The sequence below is a fragment of the Vipera berus genome (genome assembly GCF_964194415.1).
Source record: "Vipera berus genome assembly, chromosome: 5".
NCBI lineage: Eukaryota > Metazoa > Chordata > Lepidosauria > Squamata > Viperidae > Vipera > Vipera berus.
In genome coordinates this window covers 101906722-101917621 of record NC_138207.1, presented here as the reverse complement: position 1 = coordinate 101917621, position 10900 = coordinate 101906722, and the positions used below count along the sequence as shown (strand labels likewise).

General features: G+C 45.8%; 1 protein-coding gene across 3 annotated transcripts in view; it reads left to right on the top strand.

The window, feature by feature from the left end:
• The window catches only part of LOC308669163 (calcium-activated potassium channel subunit alpha-1), a 463457-nt gene that overhangs the window by 428116 nt on the left and 24441 nt on the right, over positions 1–10900 (top strand). For all 3 annotated transcript variants that reach the window (XM_081329724.1, XM_081329723.1, XM_081329725.1), the window contains exons 23-24: positions 3619–3732; positions 8784–8914. In XM_081329724.1, the coding sequence (XP_081185850.1) occupies positions 3619–3732; positions 8784–8914 (245 nt within the window). The remainder of the gene's footprint in view (positions 1–3618; positions 3733–8783; positions 8915–10900) is intronic.

Here is a 10900-nt window from a genome sequence, read left to right as displayed (position 1 = left end):
TATCTATCTATCTATCTATCTATCTATCTATCTATCTATCTATCTATCTATCTATCTATCTATCTATCTATCTATCCATCCATCCAGTGCTTTTTTTGTAAAAGAAAAAGGTGCCGGAACACACACACGTGTCATACAACCCACCTTGCCTACCCTACAAGGTTCCATCCCAAAAAAAGGTGCCGGTACTCCGTTCTGAGTGTTGTATGAGAAAAAAAAAGCCCTGTTTGGAACTCAGGGTTGAACACGGATGGTGTCACCTCGTTTGATAATGAAACGTTTGTAAGGAAAACACCAAGCTCAAAGAACACGGAAGACTCCACTCCCTCCTCCTCCTCCTCCTCCTTGCAAACCCCACTCCCTTCTAGCACTGATAATGTTAGCTAGTTAATGAAACATCTGTAACAAAACCACCAAGCTCAGAGAGTACCAATGACCCCATACTCTTTTTTTTTCTCCTCCACCTCCTCCTCCTCCTCCTCCTCCTCCTCCTTGCAAACCCCACTCCCTTCTAGCACTGATAATGTTAGCTAGTTAATGAAACATCTGTAACAAAACCACCAAGCTCAGAGAGTACCAATGACCCCATACTCTTTTTTTTCTTCTCCTCCTCCTCCTCCTCCTCCTCCTCCTCCTCCTCCTCCTCCTCCTCCTCCTCCTCCTCCTCCTCCTCCTCCTTGCAAACCCCACTCCCTTGTAGCACTGATGATGTTAGCTAGTTTGGTAATGAAACATCTGTAACAAAACCACCAAGCTCAGAGAGTACCAAGGTCCCCATAGTCTTTTTTTTCCTCCTCCTCCTCCTCCTCCTCCTCCTCCTCCTCCTCCTCCTCCTCCTCCTCCTCCTCCTTGAAAACCCCACTCCCTTCTAATACTGATGGTGTTAGCTAGTTTGGTAATGAAACATCTGTAAGAAAACCAAGGACCCCACTCCTGTATTTGTGTAAAGTCTCTTTTGTATCATGACACCTCCATAGTGACATTCTTCTAGTAACCTTGTAGAATTCCTTGTAGAATACAATGTCACTTGACCTAGTCAAATACACCTATAGGATAATTAGGCCAACGGGCATCCTTTTTGGTGTTCCCTTGATTTAGCCCAAAACAGGATTAAATTAACTTCCCAATCAACTAACTTTGTGTGACGCAAACTCCTTACTAATTACTATTTCTGTTTAAACTGCACAGAGAGCAACTAGCTAGGTGGGGAGCTAGTTTAACCCTAGGTGGCAGCACTCGACCGATCTTGGCTTATCTTGCACAGCTAAGCAAGGTCAGACTTGGTTAATCCAAAATTGTAGATTATCCTTAGACGTAGAAGAAGCATCCTGGGGGGGGGGGGAAACCACAATTCCTTCCGATGTGGAAGTTGAGGCACAACACCTTTTTAAAGATCTCTTCCGTCAATGTTTTCCTCTTGTTTGGATTGGCTTCCTGATTGAACATACCATGTTTCCCCCAAACCAAGACTGGGTTTTATATTAATTTTTGCTCCAAAAAGATGCATTGGCTCTTATTTTTGGGGAAATATGGTATTAAATGCATCCATCTGGCTGACGAACTTAGCTGGGGCTTATTTTTGGAGTAGGGCTTATATTACAAGCATCCTGAAAAATCATGCTAGGCCTCATTTTCCAGTTGGGTCTTATTTCTGGGGAAACACGGTAGTCTATATAAATAAGAGTTGATATCTTTTCAGTGCACTGCTACCACCTGATACAAAGAACACACGTTTGTTAGCATACAGTAACATCCTTTGAGCAACGTCTGTGTTTTAGGTTTGCAATGTTTTTACGTGTTGTTTACCAGTTTTTTCGTTTCAGGAGATTAGCTGAGATACAACTTCTCAAATACAATCCTTCCTTGAGCATTTTTTATACGTGTGAGAGAATTTGAGTGGGAGACGGGCTCTCACTTAAATCAGAGTTCCCCAAACTTCCCAAAGGCTTTGCGATCCAGGTTGGGGGAGGGGGAGAGAAAAGACGGTTCCACACAAGTGGCGGCAAGTTCGTGCACTTGCCCAACTCCATTTGTGTCAGCGGCGGGAACGCTCACCCGCTGCTCGCGCAAATGGAGCACAGGTGCACCTGCTCACCCGCTGCTCACGCAAATGGAGCACAGGTGCACCTGCTCACCCACTGCTCGTGCAAATGGAGCACAGGTGCACCTGCTCACCCTCTGCTCACGCAAATGGAGCACAGGTGCACCTGCTCACCCGCTGCTCATGCAAATGGAGCACAGGTGCACCTGCTCACCCGCTGCTCGTGCAAATGGAGCACAGGTGCACCTGCTCACCCGCTGTTCGCGCAAATGGAGCACAGGTGCACCTGCTCACCCGCTGTTTGCGCAAATGGAGCACAGGTGCACCTGCTCACCCGCTGCTCGTGCAAATGGAGCACAGGTGCACCTGCTCACCCGCTGTTCGCGCAAATGGAGCACAGGTGCACCTGCTCACCCGCTGCTCACGCAAATGGAGCACAGGTGCACCTGCTCACCCGCTGCTCACGCAAATGGAGCACAGGTGCACCTGCTCACCCGCTGCTCACGCAAATGGAGCACAGGTGCACCTGCTCACCCGCTGCTCACGCAAATGGAGCACAGGTGCACCTGCTCACCCGCTGTTCGCGCAAATGGAGCACAGGTGCACCTGCTCACCCGCTGCTCGTGCAAATGGAGCACAGGTGCACCTGCTCACCCGCTGTTCGCGCAAATGGAGCACTGGTGCACCTGCTCACCCGCTGTTCGCGCAAATGGAGCACAGGTGCACCTGCTCACCCGCTGTTCGCGCAAATGGAGCACAGGTGCACCTGCTCACCCGCTGCTCATGCAAATGGAGCACAGGTGCACCTGCTCACCCGCTGTTCGCGCAAATGGAGCACAGGTGCACCTGCTCACCCGCTGCTCACGCAAATGGAGCACAGGTGCACCTGCTCACCCGCTGCTCGTGCAAATGGAGCACAGGTGCACCTGCTCACCCGCTGCTCACGCAAATGGAGCACAGGTGCACCTGCTCACCCGCTGCTCACGCAAATGGAGCACAGGTGCACCTGCTCACCCGCTGCTCATGGAAATGGAGCACAGGTGCACCTGCTCACCCGCTGTTCGTGCAAATGGAGCACAGGTGCACCTGCTCACCCGCTGCTCATGGAAATGGAGCACAGGTGCACCTGTTCACCCACTGCTCGCGCAAATGGAGCACAGGTGCACCTGCTCACCCGCTGCTCATGCAAATGGAGCACAGGTGCACCTGCTCACCCGCTGTTCGCGCAAATGAAGCACAGGTGCACCTGCTCACCCGCTGCTCACGCAAATGGAGCACAGGTGCACCTGCTCACCCGCTGTTCGCGCAAATGGGGCACAGGTGCACCTGCTCACCCGCTGCTCACGCAAATGAAGCACAGGTGCACCTGCTCACCCGCTGCTCACGCAAATGGAGCACAGGTGCACCTGCTCACCCGCTGTTCGCGCAAATCTTCTTGACCTTCTTCTTATTTCTTCTCATCCACAGGCCCAGTAAGGACCATTGCAGTATGGCTTCTTCCTAGTCTAATCTTGTTGTAATTAGAGTTACGAGTCCTAGTGTAGCATCTCAGCTTCTTGTTACTCTTGTCCCTACAGGGTTTTCGCCACCTGGAATGGACAGGTCATCACCTGACAAGAGTCCAATGCACGGCCTTCTCCGCCAGCCCTCCATTACAACGGGAATCGACATCCCTATTATTACTGAGTTAGGTAAGCTCCTTTGGAATCTTTCTACCTGTTTTTCCTTTTCATTTTTCCCAGCCTAAGGAGTGCTGCATTTAAGTAAAGATGTAGGGTTTTCTTCTGAAACTTGTACAGTATGAGTGCGCATACAGACATCCATGTAAAACAAGCTCACCGACACACACACACACACACACACACACACACACACAGAGCCAATGAGGTAGTTCAGGGCCGTCAAATTGCTGGGCCACAGACCAGTTGTATCACGTGGAGGCCACGCCCACCCCATCTCCACAAAGGCAAAAAACATTGCGATATATTGCAATACGTCATGTGTGACACCTGTGATGTAGTTGCTAAGATGCTGGACTAGTAGCGGGAATACCCTTCGGGTGCTCTTGAAGCATGGAAACCAACTGGATGACCCTGGACCAGTTGTTCTCTCTCAGCGCAACAACACAACTGGGGTATGTAATCTTTAAAGAGATGGACTAAGAACAAGGAGATCAAATTCTAGTGTCCCTTGAGGCATGGAAGAGTTGGGCCAGTCATACGCTCTCCTGGAAGTCAAAAGAGTCTATCTCCCACTAGATAGTCTATAGCCTTCATGCAGAAACCTTCTTCCTGCAGTGGATTGATAATAATAATACACATGCATACATACAGAGGTGCACACACACACACACACACACACACACACACAATGATTAAGCAAGTTCTTTTTTTAAAGAACTATCTTAATTTTACTTCTTTTACTTGGTAATAATCTATGGTCATGTAGGCAGTTGCAGGGACCCATAAAGTTTTTCATGACACTGCTATCCTGTGACAGATGGCCCTACAATGACCGGTAAAGCTTCACCCCAAACTTTCCCAAAGGCAGCCACCCCACTGTCAGTGCAGCCGGGTCCCACAAACTAGATCCCATAGTCGCCAGAGCCAATTCACAAGGCAAGGAGGAAGTTTGTAGCCTGTAAACAAGGTTCAAAGTCCTCAAGGCCAGTTCCACAGTCCACAAACAAGGTTCAGAGTCTGCAGGGCAGAAACACGATCTGAAAACAAAGAAGCAGGGTTTACAGCCAATCCTCCCCTGCATTTGTGAAGGCAGGAAGCCCCCTCCTTCCAGTTGACCACTTCCCCCAATGCCAGAGGGGTCTGGGATAGTTCCAACTCCTCCTTCTCCTCCAAAACGGGATCCGATGGGGCCATGACATCTACACCATCGTAGGACTGAGCCTCTAGGGCAAAAATTCCCACCGCAAACCAAAACAACTACAGCAACAGAGGCAGTCTTTGACTTACAACTTCATTTACCCCTGTTCTAAATTACAACGGCGCTGGAAAAAAAAGTGGTTTGTGATCCGTCCTCTCACTTAGGACCATTGCGATATCCCCATGGTCATCGGGGAATCAGAAGTCGAGCACTTGGCAACCAGCATGTACTTACAATGGCTGCAGCATCCTGGGGTCACGTGATCACAATTTGCAGCCCTTTCCTTAGCTGGCGTCTGACTAGCCGAGTCAATGTGGGAAGCTGGGTTTGCTTAATGACCATGATTCCTTTCACATCTGCAGTGACTTGCTTAAGAACCATGGCAAATAGATCATAAAATTAGATAGGTAAAGGTAAAGGTTCCCCCGCACATGCGTGCTAGTCGTTTCCGACTCTAGGGGCCGGTGCTCATCTCCGTTTCAAAGCCGAAGAGCCAGCGCTTGTCCGAGGACGTCTCCGTGGTCATGTGGCCGGCATGACTAGACGCCAAAAGCGCACGGAACGCTGTTACCTTCCCACCGGAGTGGTCCCTATTTTTCTACTTGCATTTTTACGTGCTTTCGAACTGCTAGGTGGGCAGAAGCTGGGACGAGTAACAGGCGCTCACTCTGCTACGCGGCACTCAGGATTCGACCCGCCAAACTGCCGACCTTCTGATCGACAAGCTCAGCGTCCTAACCCACTGAGCCACCGCGTCCCTTGTTAAAATTAGATACAGCTGCCTTAACAATCAGCTTGCTCAGCCATGGGCATGAAGATGCTGCTTGTGGACATAAGTTGGGGGCTGCATACTGTGTATTAGAGCAGGACCCTCTGGATAGTCTGCTCAGAGTCTGATTCAGCTTGAGGGACGATGAGAGTCAGACTCGCTTCGAGGGCTTATGATACTCCGATACTCGCTTGTCTTCCTCCCTGGATGTTGGAAGCCGAGGAGGTCTCAAATAAACCGTTAATTTCAGCTGGAGCATTAAGAAGGCTACAACTTCACTCATCCTCATCCTTCCTGCGCGAATTCCCTGCTGTGTTTCTGATCATAAAGCCAAGCTTGACTTGTGGTCCTTTCGTCCATTTATTGTCTTCCCTTTTTTTAGTTTTTCAGCTTTATTTGTCTTACTCCCTTCTTTGATTCTCTTCCTGTGCCTTCTCCTTCCCACCAACCCCATTTCCCGCCCCCCCCTCCTCAACACTTACCAGCTGAACTTGGCAAACCTCTGCCTAGGGTTTCAATCGGTCAGGGGGAAAAAAAACCAAACCAGTGGCATTCAGGTCTAATGATAACTGAACTGGGTAAGAAGCATCTTTCCTCTTTGATGTAAACCGCTTGTTGCTCTGCTGTTGTTCCACTCTCGGCTTTCTTCTTTCTTTATCTGGCTGTATCAGAGAGTTGCCTTCTCAGTGCTACTTTGAATGTGCTTTATTTATGATTCCAGATGAAATGGAATCTTGTTCTTGTTCTGCCTTTTCTTAATGATTTTTTTTTCTTTTTCTTGACATACACACAGCATTGGTAGAACTTTGATCACAGTCATTTGACCTGCTGGCTCTTTATGTATCATCTGCAGGCTAATTATTTCTTCTTCTTCTTCTTCTTCTTCTTCTTCTTCTTCTTCTTCTTCTTCTTCTTCTTCTTCTTCTTCTTCTTCTTCTTCTTCTTCTTCTTCTTCTTCTTCTTCTTCTTCTTCTTCTTCTTCTTCTTCTCCTTCTCCTCCTCTTCCTCTTCCTCCTCCTCCTCCTCCTTCTCCTCCTCCTCCTCCTCCTCCTTCTTCTCCTCCTCCTCCTCCTCCTCCTCCTCCTCCTCCTCCTCCTCCTCCTCCTTCTTCTTCTTCTCCTTCTCCTTCTCCTCCTCCTCCTCCTTCTCCTTCCTCCTCCTCCTCCTCCTCCCCCCCTTCCTCCCAATTTGACAGATGCATTTAACAGTTCTCAGGCAGATGAAAGAAAGACAAACATTTGCAGAAGAAAAACAGAAATAAATTACTTTTTTTCCCCTTAAAACATTGAAGGGCTGACCGAGAAGAAGTTTTCATTCAGAGCTTCCATGTTGAATATACTAAAAAAACACCCACTGTTCTTCTAAGCATTTTTTTCCTTTTATCCAAGTGTGATTCTTGATTATTAAGTTCTGTGATGAAGCTCTGAATGTATGAACTCATTTTTCTCCCTATTAAGCAGAAGTCATTTGAATAAATCTTAGGAGAACATGGAAGCAAAACAACTGATGCTAAAGCTTAGCCTTGTGTTTTGAGAGATCTTGCCCCAAATTATCTTTACATAAAATTTTCCACCAGCCTTGCCTGTTCTGCTAATTCTTCAGGGCTCCCAATAGAATATGAAATAAAGGCACTTCTTGAGATTTGTGTTTCGGCTTCCTTTACAACTTGACAGAAAAGTTTTTGTGCAGTTACATTCTTGAAGTCAAATGTCTTCCTTTTCTAGTACATAATAAAGTTTCAAAATAAATTAAAAATTAAGTTAAATTAATACTTAAACGAAAACTATGAAACATTTGTTGTTAGTTGCAAAGTCGTGTCCGACCCATCGTGACCCCATGGACAATGTTCCTCCAGGCCTTCCTGTCCTCTACCATCTTCTGGAGTCCATTTAAGCTCATGCCTCCTGCTTCAGTGACTCCATCCAGCCACCTCATTCTCCGTCGTCCCCTTCTTCTCTTGCCCTCAACCTTTCCCAGCATTAGGCTTTTCTCCAGTGAGTCCTTCCTCCTCATTAGGTGGCCAAAGTATTTGAGTTTTAGCTTCAGGATCTGGCCTTCTAAAGAGCAGTCAGGGTTGATCTCCTCTAGGACTGACCGGTTGGATCGCCTTGCAGTCCAAGGGACTCGCAGGAGTCTTCTCCAGCACCAGAGTTCAAAGGCTTCAATTCTTTGGTGCTCAGCCTTTCTTATGGTCCATCTTTCGCAGCCATACATTGCAACTGGGAAGACCATAGCCTTGACTATACAGTACGCACTTTTGTTGGCAGGGTGATGTCTCTGCTTTTTAGTGTGCTGTTTAGATTTGCAATGAAACATAGCCACTAGTAATTTTTGAGGAAGCTTTATGTTCCTAATCAGGAAATAAAATGCTTGCATTCAAGCCAAGGGAGCATCATGTTGGCTTTCCGCTACACACAAGGTAAAACTGGAACTGGTCTCGTCTCCTGGCAAGCTGGTTAGAGACCGGTAGTCCTCGGATTACGACCACAGTCGAACCCCAACGTTCCTGTTGCTAAGTGAGACATTTGTTAAGTGAATTTTGCCCCATTTTGTGACCCTTTTCTGGCCACAGTGGCTCAGCGAATGACTGCCGTTCTTAAGTTAGTAATGGGGTTGTTAAGTGGATCTTGCTTCCCCATGGACTTTGCAGCTCAGAAGGGCATCACGTGACCCTGGAAAAATGCGAGTCGGTTGCCAAGCGTTCCGAATTTTGATCACATGACCCTGGGGATGCTGCAACGGTCATTAAGTGTGAAAAATGTTCTTAAGTCGCTTTTTTCCAGTGCCGTGGTGACTTTGAATGGTCAGTAAATGAACTGTGAAGGATTTCCAGGACACATTCCAAATAACACTGATTCAGGCCACTGAGGAGTTCCTACTCTTGACATCTGCACCTTTCGTAAAGACAAACAAATGTTCTTCTTTCCCCCAAAGGCGGATTCCGCGTAGATTTTAATTTTGTCCTCAGCAACATGCAAACATTCAAGACGCGGAACTTTCTGCCCAGGCGCTGTGTTTCTTCTTCACGTTACGGCGGGTAAAAGATATCAGATATCCGATCAGGATCTGGATAGGTTGTCGTTTTCTTTCCAGTCAATGATTCCAATGTCCAGTTCCTGGATCAAGATGACGATGATGACCCGGATACCGAATTGTATCTCACCCAGCCTTTCGCGTGCGGGACTGCCTTTGCGGTTAGTGTCCTGGATTCCCTCATGAGTGCGGTAAGCACCCGTCTTTTCTACGTTCTGTGTATCGTAAGAGTAAGGCTGTGGTTTTGGCTCTAGGCCTACGCTCACTCTGGGGAGAGACTAAAAGGTGCTTTTCCAAAAAGGCAACTGGAATTTCTTGGGTTTTTTTTTCCTCTTGAAATGTTTCACAACTCAGCCAAGAAGCTTCTGACTAAACGGTGGGGAATAGAAGGATAGACAAACAGATATAGATAGATAGATAGATAGATAGATAGATAGATAGATAGATAGATAGATAGATAGATAGATAGATAGATAGATAGATAGATAGATAGATAGATAATAGAGAGATTATACAGACATATAAAGATAGATGATAGATAGATAACAGAGATTATACAGACATATCAAGATAGATAGATAGATAGATAGTTTGTAGATAGATAGATAGATAGTAGATAGATAGATAGATAGATAGATAGATAGATAGATAGATAGATAGATAGATAGATAGATAGATAGATAATGGAGAGATTATACAGACATATAAAGATAGATGAGAGAGAGAGAGAGAGAGAGAGAGAGAGAGAGAGATGAGAGAGATGATATAGATATACATTAACTTGAAGAGTCCTCCTTCAACAGAGGAGGATGAGGGATATGATGTCCTTTCAGCAATCCCAAGAAGCTTCTCCTTCTCCTTCACACTCTGATTCAGGTGACCCTCAGGGCAGTCGATGGAAACTAATCAGGGAGAGAAGCAACCTAGTTACTAAGGAGAAACTTCCTAACAGTGAAGACAATTAACCTGTGGAACAGCTTTTGCCCTCCAGAAGTTGTGGGTGCTCCATCACCGGAGGTTTTTGAGAAGAGACCGGACAGCCACCTGTCTGGAATGGCATAGAGTCTCCTGCTTGAACAGGGGGGTTGGAGTAGAAGACCTTCCAGCTCAACTCTGATTAAATGTGGGAAGCGTGAATCACGAACATCTGAAGTGGGAGGTTTAGGAATAACTGAACTTGAGTGATCTGGAAAGGATAACCATCGCTCTCCTGTTTGTTTGTTTATTCAATTTCTATGGCTGCCCAACTCAACCAACTGACTCTGGCTGAATTATATATTCAAGGCATGAGATCATACAGAGGAATGCTGCAGCCATATGCCCAAAAAGAATATTGTTAAATAAGGATCCTACTGATTAAAATTAATGATTATCGGATTTATTGAATGCAGATACATTGGGGAGGGCATTGAGAAGTGCCACTGCAAATTGCAAAGAAAAAAAAAGTTAAGCAAAAAGGGCCGTAATGGATGATTGCAGGGTAAATATTAGAAAAATGAAAAACCCGACGCATAGATGGTTTGAATTGGGTAAAAGTCAAGAGAGTTTTGTAAAGAGGATTTCTTGTTTATTGCTAACACCTGCTTCGAGCCACATGGACACCAGTGTGATCACCAGATGTGCAACCTTGGAATCAAATGGATAACATAACGGGAAACAGAAGATCAAGGAGTGCAACCCAGTCAGGCCTGCAAAGTTGCCGGTGCAGACGACGGAATGGACTGTGAATTATTGGTGTCAAATATGTGGGTTAAATGTAGAAAATTGCGAGCAGAGTCACATGTGCCAACAAGATTTGACCTCAAGGACCTAACAGTCAATATATATATATATATATATATATATATATATATATATATATATATATATGTATGTATGTATGTATGTATGTATGTATGTATGTATGTATGTATGTATATGTATATGTATATGTATATATATATGTAATTTTTTGGATTGCTAACAAAGAATTAAAGGGAGACTAATATAGCTATTTCAAACTTATTTGTTCTCATCAGTCAGCCACACCCTTCTGAGATTTGAACCTGGGCTAATTGGCCCGTATTTGGGCCGAGAAAGTGTTCAAAATACTCAAGATATATATATATGTTGAGTGTGTGTGTGTATATATATATATATATATATATATATATATATATATATGTATGTATGTATGT